General features: G+C 46.8%; 1 protein-coding gene across 9 annotated transcripts in view; it reads left to right on the top strand.

Moving 5' to 3' along the window:
• The window catches only part of Parn (poly(A)-specific ribonuclease), a 172,001-nt gene extending 166,766 nt beyond the window's left edge, over positions 1 to 5,235 (top strand). For 3 of the 9 annotated variants that reach the window (XM_052759563.1, XM_052759564.1, XM_052759562.1), the window contains 2 exons: positions 355 to 542; positions 2,622 to 5,235. In XM_052759563.1, the coding sequence (XP_052615523.1) occupies positions 355 to 542; positions 2,622 to 2,770 (337 nt within the window). In that variant the 3' untranslated portion in view covers positions 2,771 to 5,235. Of the gene's footprint in view, positions 1 to 354; positions 543 to 1,531 lie in introns of all 9 variants that reach the window. The other 6 variants (XR_008222644.1, XR_008222646.1, XR_008222645.1 and 3 more) reach the window with 6 other exon arrangements.
• The last annotated feature ends 14,493 nt before the right edge of the window (positions 5,236 to 19,728 follow it).

Genomic DNA, 19,728 nt, shown 5'->3' with positions numbered 1-19,728 from the left:
CTCTGCATCATCAGCAGGTTCTGAAGGCGCTCTGCTCTCTTCTGGTTCAGTGCCATCAAAATCCTGACTCAGAGCAGCTCTCCTCCTCACTCCTTTGTTGCTGTAGCTTTATTGAGATGCAGCCAGGGTTTTCTATAAAGAGTTGTTAATGCTGAAACAGCTCAGCTCTGCACTGTGTACACAGCATGCGGTAGAGTCTGCGTCTGACCAATTTGTCCCCAGATGAAGGCTGGGTCTCCGTTCAGATGCTGCCCACCAGTGACATGTTCATAGGACTTTTACCATTGAGCCATGTTCATTGTTCCCTCTTCCTGCTCCTAACAACACTCATGTTGTTCACCTTGTACATTGCAGCTTCGCAGCAACTAGCATGATTGGAAAGAGAAATCTGAGTCCTGACCCAGGGGAATCTGGCTCGGAGGACAGAGAAGTGATATCTGACTCTGAGCTTGAGCAGACAGATTCCTGTGCAGACCCCCTCCCAGAGGGACGGAAAAGGGCCAAGAAGTTAAAAAGAATGAAGAAAGAGCTTTCCTTGGCAGGTTGGTATTGGTCTGACTAACTCTGATCATGGGCTGCTTCAGGCTTCAGGAGGCTCATATTTTGGGAGCAAAATGATAGCAGGGCTTCACTTGAGGGCAGACCCCATGTGGTAATCCCCGGAGCTGTTGTCTCTAGGCGTGATGAACAGCAGCTCTTGCATTGTGGTGACAATTACTTGGCACAGCAACTGGAGGGAGGAAGGGCTTGTTGGGCTCCTGGTTTCCGGGGGCTTCAGTTCAGCACAGTGGCAGCTGTGCTTCTGTCTGTGTGGGTAGAGCAGGGGGCAGCTGCTCAGCAGGCCGTGCTTGTTCTGGTGATGGCAGATAGGAAGTGGAGGGAGCCAGACCAGAGCCAGGGCGGGTTTAACCTTCAAAGACCTGATTCCACTAGCCAGACCCCACCCTCTAAAGGCTCCACAGCCTTCAAAGTAGCACCACATGCTGGGGCTGCGTGTTCAAATACAAGCCTTTAAGAGACAAGCAATAATGTATTTTAATCGGAGAGGCTGTAACAAGCTCTGGTTCTGGCACACAAAGCCTGCTGAGGTCTCTTTGTGAGAGGTGGTCAGGCCATTTTCATAATTCCCCTCTCCACTATATTATCAAGGTATTGCATGTATATTTCTTGTAGCCTCAGTGTCTAGGACATGCATTTAGACTTACACAGAAGCAACTCCTTGTGTTCAGTTTCAGTAGAAGACTTGACACTGTTCCCAGAGACACTCTGGCATCCTGATTTTCTTCACAAACAGAATTATATAAGAAGCCAAGGAAATGAGAAATTAGCAAGTGTTCAGAGTCTAGTGTGTGCCAGACTCCATAGTGGGAGCCTTATTTCACTTGATTCTTATGTTTTTACAAAAGCCTTGAAAGAGGGAACCATGGCCCTTGTAGTGACCCAGGCTCCAAGCTCTGAGAACTTAGGGAGTGTGAGAATTAGACCAGGGGCCCAGGCCTGCCCGACCCAGCTGTGCCTTCACTTCACACAGGCCTCAAGCAGCCCGTACGTGCAAACCCTGGAGCAAGGGTCTGGATGGCTCCTCATCACTAGAAAGACCAGTCCCTGCGCTGCTCCCCATGTCCTGGGTACATGCGGAACAGGTCTGAATACTTGGCAGTTCCGTCCCTAAATCCATCACTGTCTGCTTTATGGCTAGGAACACAGAGGTTCTGAGAGTCTGTCCAAAGTCCTAGACTCCTTAAATGTGCCCTGCAAGGAAGCTAGCTGGTACTTCACCCAGGTCCTGCTTGTGTGTTCAAGATGAGGAGACACTGGACTAGATACAGTTCTTTTTCTTTGTGTCACTTGGGGACAGTGGCCCTGGTTGACAATCAAGAGTGAGATCAGAGCAGTGCTGGGCAGCAGGCTTGACTGTGCCCCAGTCAGGGACAGGGCCTTTTCCACTCTGCGTGTGTCCTGATCTGTAGAGAGCTTGCTGGATTTCATTGAAATTAACAAAAATCGCACAAGCAGTCAAACATATGCCTAAACATTGTCTGCGTGTGCTGTAGCTTCATTTTAACAGACTGAAGTCCTGCTTGCAGCTCCTCATACCATCTCTCCAGCCATCACCATCACATTCTCTAAAAAGGCTAGGCTTGGCAGTGCATGCCTAGAATCACAGCATTTGGAAGGCTGAGGCTGAAGGATCCCCATGACTCTAAGGCCAGTCTGGTCTGTACAGGGAGTCTGGGGCCAGTCTGGTCTGTACAGGGAGTCTGGGGTCAGTCTGGTCTGTACAGGGAGTCTGGGGCCAGTCTGGTCTGTACAGGGAGTCTGGGGTCAGTCTGGTCTGTACAGGGAGTCTGGGGTCAGTCCAGTCTGTACAGGGAGTCTGGGGTCAGTCTGGTCTGTACAGGGAGTCTGGGGCCAGTCTGGTCTGTACAGGGAGTCTGGGGCCAGTCTGAGGCCAGTGAGGTCAATCTCTTAAAAATTAACACATAACTATAGAATACATTAATAGATTAATTTCTTCTGTAGTTTTCATCATTTTAAGTGAAAACGATACATCGGTAATTTAGGGTTTTGAACATAGGATATTCTAATAAAATGGGCTTTTCTTTCCTCCCCTGAAGCAGTGCTGACAGCGCTGAACAGTGTGAACCGAAAACAAAGTAGATTTTGTACTTCTTCGTCAGTACTGCAAAAAAAGACACCACAGGAGAGACACCTTGACGCTGAGTTGGAGGACATGGGGGAAGTGGGCTTTTTTTCTGAAGCCTCCTAAGTAAAGCCTCTGGCTGCAAGGCAGAACTCGCTGGACCCGTGGCCATCTTGGTTTAAGTACTCAGTCCTGTTTGTGTCTGCAAGCCAGGCCAGGGTCGTCAGAGGCTGAACATACTGAGTCAACCAGTCTTGTTGCTCTCTTCTCTGAGTGAGCCCTGTTGTGAGTGACTACAGAGGTTCTGAAAGTAGCAGGAGTGGGATTTCAGTTCTGCTGGGGTGGGGCTGTGTGGAGTGTCAGGGAGCGTGCGGCCCAGTGTCTGCCTGAGAGCTTGAGCACTCAGCTTTGTGAGTCTCAGCCTGTGTCCTGCACCAAGGCTGCTAACTAAGAGGTGGGCCAGCCTGGGGGACTTTGTTTTCCAAAGAGTGTGTGGCAGAAGCAGTGTGTGATGTCCCACAGCTGCCATACAGAATGTTGTCAGTTGCTTACCCTAGATACACTAGAAGGTAAACCCCAGATGCCTTCACCTGTGACAGAATACCCAAATAGCTGGAGAAATAGCCGTTTGCTGAGTTTCTGTTGTGCCATGGTGCATCAGGATGTATCTGCCCTCACAACCTCTTTTGGCATCTTGCCAGGTTCTGTCACCACACAGTACGATACAGAGGCTGTCAGGATAGAGAGGAGACAGGTTAGTGGATTCACTCTTGAGTGGTCAGAGCCCAGAGCTTCGGCTCTGCCTGTTTCCCTGTCTGCCTCAGTGACAGGCCTGGATGCTTTCCATTATGAACATGCTTTTCCTCAGCTCAGTCCACACTCAAGCCAGACTAGATGCTGTGGTTCACATACCAGTCCAGCTGTGTTGCCACTGTCACACACACACACACACACACACACACACACACACACACACACGCCACTGTCTCACAAATGGCAGAAGTGGAAGAATTTCAGACCTACAGGAAACCTGACTGTAACTGACCCAGAGGAGGACTCAGCCTGCATCACTGCCTCTGCAAAAACCATGGCTGTTGTTGCTGTCCTAGGACCCGTGGTCCTCACTGGCCTGCTACCCCTGGTATTTCTCCTGCAGGTACCAGCTGCTCCCCTCTCATGAAAACTCAGGTTGTTGATGCTCTAGTGAGGAGCTTAGTGCTTGCTCTAAACTCACTCAGGCACTTGGTAGATTTAAGTCCCTTACCTTTCTATGTCTGTTCTTTCACCACTATCATGGGGACATCGATGGCTCCCTGGTGGCTTTTATGAAGTGTGTGAATTAAATGCCCAGCTTGGTGTCCAGCAGGGAATGCTGCATGCACATGTACATGAAGTGCTTACACCCAAACTCCCATCTGTGTGCAAACAGGCCGCCAAAGCAGGCCAGGGTTGCCACCTCCCTAAAGGTTCCTGTGTCTTCCCCTTCATGTGCTGGGTCTGTCCCCAAGTCCAGGACCTACCTGTGCACCAGTCCTTCCCTGCTTGTCTGCAGTTGGGCACAGGGTGCTGTCCTTGCTAGCCAGCAGTGTTCCCCTAGTGACTGTCCATGTCCTTAATCTGCTTCTCCTTTCCCCCCAGGAACCGTCGCAGATAGCCCTGCCATGCTTTTTGAAGTCCCTGACACGTGGTAACAGAGACCAGGGTGGAGCACACTGAGCGTGCTGCTGCTGAGGGAGAGCTCGCCCAGCCTGCCTGTTTGGAAGCCATACTGTATGCACTTAATCAAATGAGGAAAGCATGGGAGGGCTTTGGAACCAAGTCTGTCTCCTGCAAAAACTACTCTTTCGTTTTTGGCTGTCTCTATTTCCCCTTTTCATCTAAACTGACCCTTGGCATACATCATAGTTGAGGGCTGTGGCAGGTGTGTTTGTTATTAACTAATTACTTCCTGCTCCTGGAAAACCTGTCCTGCCCTGATGAGTGTTGGCAAGTCCACCCAGGGAGGAAGTCAGCTGTGAACCGTGCCGGGTGAACCAGCCTCCAGGGTGTGCTGGGCATATTCGTGCTGAGCTCTGCCCTGCCTGGAGGTGTGCCTGGACACCCCTCCATTCAGCCTGTCATCACACGTCATGGTCACTGTGTCCCCTGCTTCCCACCATCACTGCCTAGAAACAGCACTTAGGCTTGTCTTTTCAATGGAGATCTTCCTGTGCTGACTCAGGGTCATCTCAGCAGATACCTGGGCTTTGAGAGCACATTATTTCAAGTTCCTTTCCCTCAGAGTCTCACATGGATGGTATGAGATTGAGAAGCTGGATTTTCTGTTCCTATGCACAGTGCCAGATTCAGTGTGTGTGTGTGTGTGTGTGTGTGTGTGTGTGTGTGTGTGTGTGTGTGCGTGAGACCATAGCAGAACTGCAGCATGCATCAAGCCTTCATTCAGACAGGTTCCACAGTGGCAAAGCACCATGCGCTCCTGCAGGACACTCCACAGCAGACACTTCTGGATATGTAATGCTTTTGTATCATGAAAATAAAAGTAAAAAATGAATTTCAAAAAGATGAATTAAAAAAAATTTCATAGAAACTCACCTTTAACTCTTTCTTTGGAGCGATTGCCGCATTTGCCCTCTAGCTGTTCCTTGCCTCAAGCTCCCATGGTGGAGTTGCACACCTCCATGTGTGGAAGACTTTCCCCCACTCCGAGGCTCCTAACCCTCCCCCAGCTCAGTCTGTGGCTCCACTAAGTGGAAAGTGGAGACAGGGAGGGAGCAAGCCAGAGCTGTGGGCTCTGCCAAGCTTTAGACTTAAAGGCGTGAGATTAGGGGGGCCCTTTGATTTTGGTTTGGTTTGAAGTGTAGGAAAGGGGACCCAGGGCTTCACTTTGCACTAGTCCAGCACCGTATCACTGTGCTGCACCCCCACCTGACACTAATGTTTAAAGGAAAAGGGGGGCTGGAGATGTAGTTCAGTGCTAGAGTGCTTTTGCCTGGCATGCCTGAGGCCTTAGGTTCAGGCCTCTGTAGGGGGGTTGGGGGGTACACATGATTTGTGAGGCTGAACAGACAGCTCAGTGGCTACCACTGCTCTTACCGCTCTACCAGAGGATCAGAATTCAGATCCCAGCACCCATGGCCGGGCAGCTCTCGGACACCTGTGACTTCAGCTGCAGGTGATCCAGTGCCTCCTTCTGGCCCTTATGGGCACTGACACACATGTGCACATACATACATATATAAATAAATCTTTAAAAATTACAAAAAAGGAAAAGGTGAAGCACAAAACACTGTGAGCTGGCACATGAATGTACGTGCACAAGGCCTAATGTGTGTGCTTGTGACCACCCCCTGGTCCTGTATGAAAGTAAATCTTACATGAGAGGGAGACAGCTTCCTTATCCAAAGCTGATGACTGTCTACATTGTACCCAAGACTCACTCAGGAATATATCCAGCACTCATTGCTGGAAAAGCTCTGCCCATGTGCACAGACCCTGCCATTGTTCTAGAGAGCAGTTGGTGGGGGTGAGATGTGCTTTCTAGACAGAACTTGGGCAACTGTGTTTGCATCCCAGTTCCAGCTGTGTGTTCCTGGGTACATTTCTATGCCCTCTGAGCCTCAGCCTTCTCTTTCATAAAATCAAGATAATAAAACTTACCTCCAGAGTTGTTGTGGAATAAATGAACTAAAATACCAAATGTTCCCAGGTACACAGGAGATTGTAGTGGTGGTAGGCTGTGTCTCTGTCCCTGGAGCTGACAGAGACACAGTTACTGAGATGTTAAGTTACCCTCTCCCCACACCTGCCTGAGCTGCCCTCCAGGCCATGTTGATACCTCCTTAAGCCCTCAGAGTAAGTTTCTGGCTTCCTCATGCCACAGCCCAGAGGCTTAGTGGGTGTAGGCTGTGGTTGGACGCTTCTAGAATGCTTTCACCAAGTGCTCAGACAGGTGTGGTAATAGGGTATTCTGTGGCTCTGCGTGTGGTTCTGTAGTCCTTGGACTGGCAGGCTGCAGTGCAAATTCAGCACAGTAGCTCTGCGCCTGTTCGCAGCTCTGTGTGTGTTCACTGTCCCCACTAACATCTTGGGAAAATGAACGAAGTAGTGTTCAGGAAGCTCCATTTACTCACCACTTGAACTGTATATGGTTGCCATCTTAGTCTGTTTGTCTTACTTCCATTTGTCCATCCATCTGCCTACTCACCCATTCTTCCATCACCCACCTACCCAGCCATCCAGCCATCCAGTCACCTTGGTTTTTGATGAATTTCTCAGTTGTAAACATTCATGTATAGGAATTTGGGGGTCACTAGATGACAGAGGGGAAATTGGGGTCCTCCTTTGATGTTCTTAGTCTCATAAAAGAATTTAAGAATGGACTCAAACAGGTGATCAAGGAGATTTTATTAGACTAAAAAAACAAAAGTCCCGGGGCAGGCCAGCTGTTGCAGCAGCTGTCCAGGAGGAGAATAAAGAGAATCGAGCCTCATGAGGCCGGACATGTAGCTGACAAGGAGCCGCATGGCGGGAGGGCAAGGGAGAGTGCTATGGGATGGTCTGTATGTCAAATGCGTTGCTGATTGGTCAATAAATAAAACACTGATTGGCCAGTAGCCAGGCAGGAAGTATAGGCGGGAGAGGGAGAGAGGAGAATTGAGAACAGGAAGGCAGAGGGAGACACTGCCAGCCGCCGCCATGACAAGCAGCATGTGAAGACGCCGGTAAGTAAGCCACAAGCCATGTGGCAAGGTATAGATTTATAGAAATGGGTTAATTTAAGATAGAAGAAGTAGATAACAAGAAGCCTGCCACGGCCATACAGTTTGTAAGCAATATAAGTCTCTGTGTTTACTTGGTTGGGTTTGAGCGGCTGTGGGACTGGCGGGTGAGAGAGATTTGTCCTGACTGTGGGCCAGGCAGGAAAACTCTAGCTACAGGAGAGAGAGGAATCCAGAGTGCCGGCAGGAGAAGCCAGGCGTGGACCGTCTGTCTGCCTCGAGCCTTAGGCAGACCCAGCCAGACCTTGCAGTGGGATGGGGATTCTGGAGGGGATACAGCATCTGTTAAAGAAACACGGTTCTGCCTGTGTTAGCATGGCGGAGGGGAGCCCGCCTGGAGAGGCTCCGCGGCCAACCATGGCCTGCCAATGGGGATGCCACTCTTGTCACTCTGCCTGCACCACCCACCCCTACATACTCACCACCCCACCCCTACATACTTCACCCCACCCTACATACTTCACCACCCCACCTTATATACTTCACCACCCTACCCTACATACTTCACCACCCCACCCCTACATACTCACCACCCCACCCCTACATACTCACCACCCCACCCCTACATACTCACCACCCCACCCTATATACTTCACCACCCCACCCCTACATACTTCACCACCCCACCCTACATACTTCACCACCCCACCCCTACATACTCACCACCCCACCCTACATACCACCCCACCCTACATACTCACCACCCCACCCTATATACTTCACCACCCCACCCTACATACTCACCACCCCACCTCTACATACCACCCCACCCCTACATACTCACCACCCCACCCTACATACCACCCCACCCCTACATACTTCACCACCCCACCCCTACATACCACCCCACCCTATATACTTCACCACCCCACCCTACATACTTCACCACCCCACCTCTACATACCACCCCACCCCTACATACTCACCACCCCACCCTACATACCACCCCACCCCTACATACCACCCCACCCCTACATACTTCACCACCCCACCCCTACATACTCACCACCCCACCCTACATACTTCACCACCCCACCCCTACATACTTCACCCCACCCCTACATACTTCACCACCCCACCCCTACATACTTCACCCCACCCCTACATACTTCACCACCCCACCCCTACATACTTCACCCCACCCCTATACATACTTCATGTGTGTCATTGGCCAGTTAGTAGTTGTTTTATATTTGTGGACCTGGAGGGAGCATCCCTTGATTGAAATACTGGACTCTTAAAGGTACCACTGAATCATTTACCAATACTACTGCCCCAGAATTGTCCCTTGGGCCTCTTCTCAGTCCGCCCCTGTTCCACTCCAGCCTCAGAGGCAATCAGGACTGAGCTTTTTCACCACAGACTGATCTCTTCTCAGACTTTGTGAGACCTGAATGAGAAGGTCTATACTCAAGATGGTATAAGCCAGGGATGGGGCTGTAGTGCCATGGCAGAGTGCTCGATTAACATGTTTGAGCTCAGCATTCCATCCCCAGAGCTAAGGAAGCAGTGAGGGAGATGGGTTTTCTTTCTCTCAGCATAACATTTTATCTATGGGATTTATCTGTGTTGTGCATGCAACAAATTCTTTATCGTTCGTTCGTTCGTTCGTTCATTCATTCATTCATTCAGGTGCCAGGCATGTAACCCGGGGCCTTGTGACATTAGGTACCTCATCACTGAGATACCCCACCCCTTTTTAAGTTTGAGTTACCTGTACCAACAGTTTATCCATTCTCCACAAACACCTACACTATTTCCAGTTGCAGACTTTTGTAAATAAAGTTCTTGTAAACATTCTGTCCAAATCATTGATTATTTTTTTCCAAAATCACAGTCTTTAACTGGGGGGGGGGGGGATAAGTAGTAAGGGTTGGGCATGTAGCAAGGAGGGGCTTATGTTAGATGTGTGTATCTTCTAGGAAACGGTTTGATCTCTTTCCAAGTGGCTATGCCATTTATTTGTTTATTGTATATATACATGTGTGAATGCATGTTTGCATGGATGTGGGCATATATGTGTTCAGGTGCATGTGCACACATACACTGATAAGAGTGGAAGCCAGAGATTGATGTCTTGTGTTTTGCTCTACTGCTCTCCAACTTATTCACTGAAGTAGGATTCCTTGTTGAACCCAGAACTCACCAATTTTGCTGGTATGTTTAACCAGCTTGCCTCAAGATATTCCATCTCCATCTCTCAGGTTGTGGAATTATAGGCTGGCCGCCCCTATGTGCCAGCCTGCATTTATGTGGGTGCTAGAGAGCTGTGCCCACTTCCTCATTGCTTACACGGCAAGTGCATTACCCCCTGAGCCATCTCCCTAGCCCATCTGTGCTGTCACAACCTGGGACGTCCCAGGAGTTCCCTTCTTTGCCAACATTTGCTGGAATCGGACTTTGATTTAGCCCTCCAGGTAAGTGTGTAGTTACCAATGACTGTGTCCCTCTTTTCTCTGATGCCTAATGACGGTGTGTTTGTTGGCTGTGTGTCTGTCTTCCTTAACAAAGTGTATGTTCAGTTCACATGCCTGTATTTTATCTGGTAATCTATATCTCTTGCTAATTTGTAGGAATTTACATATTCTCAATATCCATCCTTTGTCAGATGTTCTACAAATGTTTCATCCCAATGTATGGCTTCCAGCTCCCTCTTTAAAAAATTGTGTGTGCCAATTCTTCACAGACTTGGAAGAACAATACTCAACTTTATATGAAAAAAAGAAAAAACCCAGGATAGCTAAAAGAATCCAGTATAATAAAGCAACTTCTGGAGGCATCACAATCCTGGACTTCAAGCTCTACTATAGAACTATAGTAATAAAAAGAGCTTGGTACTGGCATAAAAACCGACATTTGGGCCAATGGAATCGAATTGAAGACCCTGACGTTAATCTGCACATGTATGAACACCTGATTTTTGACAAAGAAGCCAAAACTGTACAATGGAAAAAAGAAAACATCTTCAAAAAATGGTGCTGGCATAACTGGATGTTAACATGTAGAAGACTGCAAATAGATCCATATCTGTCGCCATGCATAAAACTCAAGTCCAAAGGATCAAAGATCCAGTTACACTGAACTTGATAGAAGAGAAAGTAGGAAGTAGTCTTGAATACATTGGCACAGGAGATTACTTCCTAAATATAACACCAGCAGCACAGACACTGAGAGCAACAATTAATAAATGGGCCTCCTGAAACTGAGAAGCTTTTGTAGGGCAAAGGACACAGTCAATAAGACAAAGCGACAGCCTACAGAATGGGAAAGGTCTTCACCAACCCCACATCTGACAGAGGACTGATCTCCAAAATATATAAAGAACTCAAGAAACTAGACATCAAAATACCTAACAATCCAAATAAAAAATGGGCTACAAAGCCAAACAGAGAATTCCCAACAGAAGAATCTCAAATGGCTGAAAGACATTTAAGGAATTGCTCAACATCCTTTGTCATCAGGGAAATGCAAATCAAAATGACTCTGAGATACCACCTTACACCTGTCAGAATGGCTAAGATCAAAAACACTGAAGACAGTTTATGTTGGAGAGGATGTGGAGCAAGGGGAACACTCCTACACTGTTGGTGGGAATGCAAACTTGTACAACCACTGGAAATCAGTATGGCAGTTTCTCAGAAAATTGGGAATCGATCTACCTCAAGACCCAGCTATACCACTCTTGGGCATATACTGAAGGAATGCTCAATCATACTACAAAGATACATGCTCAACTATGTTCACAGCAGCATTATTTGTAATAGCCAGAACCTGGAAACAACCTAGATGCCCCTCAACTGAAGAATGGATTAAGGAAATGTGGTACATATACATAATGGAGTGCTACTCAGCAGAGAAAAACAATGACATCATGAAATTTACAGGCAAATGGATGGAACTAGAAAATATCATCCTGAGTGAGGTAACCCAGACTCAGAAGGATAAACATGGTATGTACCCACTCATAAGTGGATACTAGATGTAAAGCAAAGGATAGCCAGACTGCAACCTACATCTGTAGGGAGGACCCTAGGAAGGATGCATGGATCGCCCAGTGAAGGAGAAATAGATGAGATCTACATGAGCAAACTGGGGGTGGTGGTGGGGGTAATGGAGGGTAAGGGATAGGGGATGAGAACACAGGGGAATGGGAGGTTCGAGCTGGAACAAAGACAGAGTGGGAGAGCAAGGAAAGAGATACCATGATAAATGAATACATCATGGGAATAGGGAGAAGCAGAGTGCTAGGGAAGTTCCCAGGAATCCACAAGGATGACCCCACCTTAGACTACTGGCAATAGTCAAGAGAATACCTGAACTGGCCTGCTCTGGTGTTCAGATGGTTGAATATTCTGTCATCATAGAACCCTCATCCAATGCCTGATGGAATCAGATGCAGAGATCCATGGCCAGGTGCCAGGCCGAGCTCCAGGAGTCCAATCGATGAGAGAGGAGGGATTCTATGAGCAAGGGACATCAAGATCATGATGGGAAAATGTACAGAGATGGCCAGCCAAACTAGTGGAAACACATGAACTGTGGACCAATAGCTGAGAAGCCCCCATGGTACTGGACTAGGCCCTCTGGATAAGTGAGACAGTTGTTTACTTGAACTGTTTAGGAGGTCCCCAGGCGGTGGGATCGAGACCCATCCCTGGTGCATGAGCTGGCTTTTTGGAGCCCAGTGCCTATGGTGGGACACTTTGCACAGCCTTGGTACAGGAAGGTGGGGCTTCAACCTGCCTCAAATGAACATACCAGGCTCTGCTGACTCCCCATGGGAGACCTTTGCTGTGGGATGTTCTGTATGTCAAATGTGTTGCTCTGATTGTTAATAAATAAAACACTGGCCAGTAGCCAGGCAGGAAGTATAGGCAGGACAAGCAGAAAAGAGAATTCTGGGAAGTGGAAGGCTGAGGCGGAGAGACACTGCCAGCTGCCGCCATGACAAGCGAGATGTAAGGTACCGGTAAGCCACAAACCATGTGGCAAAGTATAGATTAATAGAAATGGGTTAATTTAAGATAGAAGAAGTAGATAACAAGAAGCCTGCCATGGCCATACAGTTTGTAAGCAATATAAGTCTCTGTGTGTTTACTTGGTTCTGGTCTGAGCAGCTGTGGGACTGGCAGGTGAGAGAGATTTGTCCTGACTGTGAGCCAGGCAGGACCAGAAAAACTCCAGCTACAGACCTTGCCTTGGAGGAGGTGGGAATTGGGGGGTGGGTTGGGAGGGAAGGCTGGGGGCAGGAGGAGGGAGGAAAGGGGAATCTGTGATTGGTATGTAAAATGAACAGAAAATCTAATAATAATAATAATAAAAAGAAAAAATGTGTGCATGGGCTGGAGAGATGGTTCAGAGGTTAAGAGCACTGGCTGCTCTTCCAAAAGTCCTGAGTTCAATTCTCAGCAATGACATGGTGGCTCACAACCATCTATAATGAGATCTGGTGCCCTGTTCTGGTGTGCAGGCATGCATGGAGGCAGAACACTGTATACATAATAAATAAATATTTTTTTAATTGTGTATGTGTGTGCATGTGCACAAGTGCCATGATATCATCTATGCAGGCGTGCATGTGGAGGCCAGGGCTTCACTTCAAGAATTCTCCTCTATTGCTCCCCACCTTACTTTTTGAGACACGGTCTCTCACTGAGCCTAGAGCTCGTGATTGGCTAAACTGGCTAGCCAGTGATCTCTGGGGATCACCTGACTCTGCCCTGCCAGTGTGTGGGTTACAGACAGGCACACACCACACCTGGTTTGGGGGTTGCTTTTGTTTGTTTGTTTGCTTTTGTTTTTACTTTTCTAGACAGGGTTTCTCTGTGTAGCCCTAGCTGTCCTGGAACTCACTCTGTAGACCAGGCTATCCTTGAACTCACAGAGATTCACCTGCCTCTGTCTCCTGAGTGCGAGGATTAAAGGTGTTCACCACTGCCCACCACACACCTGGTTCTTATGTGGGTGTGAGGGATCCACTCTGGTCCTCACTCCTGTGCGGCACTTGACCCACTGAGCCGCTGCCCCAGTCTTATTTTATTTTGATGAAATATTTTACCTTGTATTTGTTTCTATGTCATAAGAAACTAAAGTGGTAAAAACTGTTCTTTAACGCCGGATGGTGGTGGCGCACGCCTTTAATCCCAGCACTCGGGAGGCAGAGCCAGGCGGATCTCTGTGAGTTCGAGGCCAGCCTGGACTACCAAGTGAGTTCCAGGAAAGGCGCAAAGCTACACAGAGAAACCCTGTCTTGAAAAACAAACAAACAAAAAACAAAACTGTTCTTTAGTATTTTTTTCCGGAAACATGGATGCAGTAGTGTTTAAGTGTATGATTCTTGAAGTAACTTTTCAGTGTAGAGTGAGGCTGGCGTCCTGCTCCCTTCTTCTCTACAGATGGATGTCTTGTGATTCCAGCGCTGTCTGCAGAAGTTTGTCTCACTGCTCTGGTACTTCATGGGGAATCTGTGGATAGTGAGTGTGTGTGTCAGAATCTACTGTTCTTATTGCTGAACAGAATACGGTCACCCTGGACATGCCCTTTACACCTGCACAGAACCTCTCCCCTTACCTTGATCTTGGAGGCGATGAGGCTCTAACACTCTGTTACTCAGGCCACCATGAGACATCATTCATGACCTGGGAACCACTGAGACTTTGAAACAGTTTAATATCTGTGGATGACTTGGGTTTTCATCTCATGACAAATTTCATGAGGCTGGAGAGGTGAGTCAGAGGTTAAGAGCACTGCCTACTCTCCCTGAGGACCCAGGTTCGATTCCCAGCATCCAAATGGTAGTTCATGACTGTCTGTAACTAAGTCTGATGCCGTCTTCTGGCCTCCATGGTGTACGCTTGTACGCTCATGGTGTTCAAACATATGTGCAAGCTAAACACCAATAAATGTAAAATACACATGAATAAACCTCTTTTGAAACTTTTGTGACTTCGGCGTCATCTTTTCTCTAGTGACATACGCAGAGTCCATCAGTGCATCGGGATTTGTTGGGGATAAGGAATAAAAGAGCAGGAAGCTGCTTCCTCTTCCTGTGGGAGTCTCTTCCCCTCCAGCTTGTCTGGTGTCTGCTAACAGGAGCTCAGCTTTTTGTCAGCCGCTTGTCTGCATCTGTCAAGCTGCAAACGTGAACCTGAGAAGCACTAGAGGCTGGCTAGGTCTGGTGAGTGCTGTGCATTCAGCTAGCAGGGGGACCTTTAAATGGACATGTGTGTCATGTGTGGAGAAGCTGAGGGCTACACAGTGAGATTCTTGCCTCTTATTAATAACTAATTAATTAATTAATTGATGAGAGGCAACCCTGACCACTTAAGTTTGGTTCCTTGAAACTTATAAAGTGGAAAAGAGGCCCAGTTCACAAAGTTATCCTCAGACCGTCACATGTGCGCCATGGCATGGACATACACACATATAAATAATAATAACAATAAATACTAGTAAGTTTTTCTAATAAGGATGTTTGAGCCAGGGTAATTCTTGTCAAAAAAAAAAAAGGGGGAGCAACGAAAAAGGGCCCTTTGTTAATGATGGGAGGACTTTGAAGCTGTGTTTTATAAAAACAGAGGCTACTGAGCTGGGGGTGACTCAGTAGGTAAAGCACATGCTGTGCAAGCATGGGAGCCTGAGTTCAGTCCCCAGGTCCACATAAAGCTGATATGGCAGCATGTGAGTGTAACCTGAGGTGGAGACAGGATCCCTGAAAGCTCACAGGCCATCTAGCCTGGCATACATGGTGGTTAACACCCAGAGATCCTGACTCAAGAAGGTGGAAAGCAAGGATTGACATCCAAGGTTGTCTGACCTACACACACACACACACACACACACACACACACACACACACACACACACACACACACACAAAGAAGAGTGGATCTTCATGGGTATTTTTGTTTTGGTTTTTGGGTTTTTGTGAGAACCAGGGAAGTCCTAGATGAAGCTCAGCCAAAGAAGCCAGCCTATTTGCGAGTGTAGACTTGCTCAGTGTCCGTATGCAGGAAGTCAGTGATGTCAGGACTGTGTGACTTTACCTGCTTCAGATACCAGCCAGAGGAACAGTTACTGGTTCTGGCACTCACCTCTCAGAGGCAGGATGGGAGCCCAGCCCCCCACCACCCCGAGTGCTCTTGCAGATGTCCAAAGCTTGAACAGTGGCTCCTTGATCACTGGGAGCCTTGAGTGGACAATAGGCAGCCCACCAACCATGCTCTGATTGACATGCCCCTCCTCCCCACATCCCTCCATGCAGCCTCTTATACCTGATAACTGAGAGTCAGAATTCAGTCTAAGAACTGGTTTTGTATGTGCGTAAGGACTCTTCCTAACTGAAGGTTTAACCCCATTTGTGGATTGTTAAAATTGCTCAGTATCTCAGTGCTACAGATTCCCTTCATCAATGATAGTTACTCAGTGACACCTGGGAGGTCACCTGCTTTGGGGTGGGTCTAAACTGAGGAAATGGTGGGGCTAGTCTTCACAAGCCTCCTCTGTCTTGAGTATCCTCCTCCTAACCTCGGAGTCCTCATTCACACTTGCTGGCCAGTTGAACCCTGGATTACCCACACCTGAGCTCAGGGCCTGCTCAGCTGTGTGACCTGGGACTGCCGTGTGGTGGAAGCATCACAGCCCCTCACTGAGAAGGTAACAGGGAGCTGCCCAATGCCTTCACTCAGTTCCTGCCTTGGTTTATTTCATGTGAAAACACATGGCCCTGGCTTTCTAGAGCTACCTAGAGCTTTAAACATACCTTCCAGGATGTAAAATGTGCTTTTTGAAAATGGGTTATGAAGAAAATGAGGACATGACCACTCCAAGGTATTGTAGATATGAGGGAGAGAACAGCCAGAGGCATCTGGAAGAGTCCAGAGCAGGGAGAAGAAGTGGTAGACTAGACATGACCATTAGACTGAACCAGGCCATGGGGGGGAGGTGGCAAGAGAGGAAGAGAAGAGAGAGGGAACAAATAGAAGGGACCAAGAGAGAGCGGAGAACCAAGAGAACCAAAAGAGCACATGATAGAAATGACAGGGTTCTATGGGAAAGAGAAGCTGGGGAAGGAAGGGGAAGCCCCTAGGATGGAGAGGTTTAGGGTAGGGGTGGGGTGAGAAGAGTAGAGAGGAGCCACAGGTACAGGATGAGCCTGGTGGCTAGCACTTGCTTTGGTGTGTTAAACAAGCGCCACAGTTAGTCATTGTCCTGAGTTGCCTTGGGATCTGACATTCCAGCCTTTTGTTGATGGGGGTACATAATCTCTTCTGTAACCGCTTCTTAGTTGAAATTAGGGCATTGTTTTGTCATTGTCAGGATGCAGGGAGCTGGAACTCAAGTCTGGGAAGAGAGGAGTCAGGCTGGGGACATCCACTTGCTGTCCAGGTTCTGCAGGACCTGGGGCTAGTGAAGTGGAGGCCACTTTGGAGCAGGCTGGGATGCTGGACCACCTGGGGCTGGAGAGTTGCAGGCAGCTTTGGAGCAGTTTACACTCTCCCACTGAGTGGAAATCTGCTGGGACAGATATAGATTAGGATAGAAGGTGAAGCTAAGGAGCTTAGGGGGAAATTTTTATCTTGGGCGAACATTTGAAACTTCTAGGCCCCCATGGTCCTAGTAGTTGGAGGTGTGGAAGTAGTCCCAAGGCAAGGAGAGAGGGAGAGAGAGAGAGAGGGAGGGAGATCCCACCCTCAGGATGGGGTCTGGAAACTTAGGCTGTTGATTGACAGGAGTACTTGTCTGTTTGACCTGTGACAGGTGGATCCAAGTAGTGACTCCCTGAAGTTTACATGAATTTTTTAAATTTACAAAAATAGATACAAATTTTAGATATATTAGCATTACCACTGTTTGTAATTGGTACTGAAAATCATCACTGTAGAAAAAGCCACTAACAGCCAGAATAGACTCATGCCTTCCAGTCAAAGCAAAAGCTGTGGTTTTGGGTTAAAACCATGAACACTCTTTCCTTTATCTATAGGGTTGGAGAGAGAGAGAACAGACAGACAGACAGATAGGACAGATGTTTTCAGCACAATGATAAGCACTTTTAAGTCTATACTTAGAAGACAACCAAAGGAAATGTTAAGTTAAGCTTGTAGTTGTGATACTAATAGTCAGTACTTTGCCAGGGCTAGATTAATAGCTTATCCAAACTCCATTGACTGAACTTTTGAAGTCTTAATATAACAACAGTATAGAGAGGGAAAGAAATCTGAAACATTTTTCATTTTTCATACACCTTAAACCACTTCCTTAGACCTTCACAACTAGCACTTACAAGCCTTAAATCATTACAACTTGCATTTACACACCTTAAACCACTTCCTTAGACCCTCACAACTTAAGTCTTCACATCCTCAGACCTTTACAACTTGCATTTACATGTCTTAAATTACTTTCTTAGACCCTCACAACTTACATAAACTTTAAATCTTTTCTTTTCCATTTAATTATTTACAAATGTTGCTTACTGAGAGCAGTAATCAAAAACCAAGTTCCTTAAATAAAGAAATATTAAAAAGTTACATTAAAACCTGTTTTCTGAGTTCATCTCTTTCAAAGTGAAGTCAGTCAGCAAGGTAAACTGTGTCTGTGTCTGCTTTCTCAGCAGGAAATCTAGTGGCCCTACAAAAGTGAGGCCAGATTTTACATAGGAAATGAACTGACCAAGCAGCTGCAGCCTTGAGGGGAGGAGCTGGGTGCTTGCCACTGCCAAACTGACAAAGCTACAGTTGGCCATCAACACCATCAGAGATCTGAGCAGGATAAATTGTAGCAGGAAGTATAATCCAAACGGTCTATGTAGCAAGTAAAATGACAGAGACTTACTGCTATCTAGACAGTTACCCTAGGCTTCTGTGGTCTCCAGGGCTTTGTTGGGGGACAGAGGTTGTAGGCCTTCTATGGAATATTCCTTTACACTGTGTGAATATGTGTCACTGTGATTGGGTTAATAAAGAAGTTGACTGGCCAATAGCTGGACAGGTAGAGGTTAGGCAGGACTAGCAGACAAAAAAGAGAGCATGAAGAAGAGGAGTCTTGGGAATCACAAGGAGATGCAGAGGAAGCAGGAGATGAATTTGCCATCCTGAGAAAAGGTACTGAGCCACGTGGTACAGTGTAGATAAGAAATATGGGTTAATTTAAGTTATAAGAACTAGTTAGTGACAAACTAAGCTATTGACCAAGCATTTATAATTAATAATAAGTCTCTGTCTGGTTATTTGGGAGCTGGCTGGCAGGACAGAGAAGTCTATCTTCAGCTATCACATGGCCGCATTAGGTCTGAGAGATCTTCCTGTGGAGGAGGAACTTGGAAAAATTGATCTTCCTTGATGAGGCAGAGTAGGGCACTCAACCCAAAAGTGTCCACAGTTTGTTTAGGGCCCTGGCAGGGGGTGAGGCATGTGGCAGTTCTTTGCCTAGTGGTTAGAGTTACCATAATCCAGGTGAAGTTGTCTGTGCCCCAATGTCTTCTTTGGAGACCTTAGGGTTGCTGCTAGGAGCTGGCATTTCCATCTGTCATGGGAAGCTTTTCTATTAAACATTTTAAATGCCATATTCAACATATCTCTGAAGAGTTTAAGGACCATTTATTAAGTTTACCTGATTTTAAACAAACTTGGTTTTTAGTTACTTGCTTTAGGCTTAACTTTGAACATACACAGGAGGCTAAATAAAGCTTGTCCCTGTAAATGAATTACATTTGTACTTAGCATGACTATAAGCACAGTTCTGAGCACATTAAAGAATTTGATCATTTATAAGGTGGCTGACTTATAATTAAGACTTGCATGTCTTAATTATCTTTAACAGTTTATAACAAGTTAGTAGCTTTTATAAGATTAGGATTTTACAGTTTTATCCCTGTTAAGTTTGGGCCCTGAAGATTTGAATTGAAGACCCTTTAACATCCAAAGAAAACTTTAAATCATAAATGCAGTCCACAGAGAGACTGGAAACCTTATATTCTTGGTCCTTTTATAGTGCAAAATTACAGAATGTCACAGTTTCTTCTAAGACTCGGTTTATCTAAATAGCTAAAGCTTAATAAAGTTAGCAAAGACAAAGAGGCTAGACATATATTTTCAAGTTGGTTACTGTTAACCTGAGTAGACCTTAGGAATTTATAAACCTTATTTATTAAACATAACTTATTCATCAAACATATGTTCCTTATTTAAATTTTTAGAAGCCTGGTGTTGAACACATCAAGGACATACGTGGTTAGACATTCATTCTAAGTCAGTTTCTGTTAACCTGAGCAGACTTTATAACATTAGGAGTTTGTCATACAAAAAT

Source organism: Peromyscus californicus, unplaced genomic scaffold, assembly GCF_007827085.1.
Source record: "Peromyscus californicus insignis strain IS unplaced genomic scaffold, ASM782708v3 Scaffold_3__1_contigs__length_106647218, whole genome shotgun sequence".
In the NCBI taxonomy this organism is placed as follows: domain Eukaryota; kingdom Metazoa; phylum Chordata; class Mammalia; order Rodentia; family Cricetidae; genus Peromyscus; species Peromyscus californicus.
This window is presented reverse-complemented; position numbering and strand designations above follow the sequence as displayed.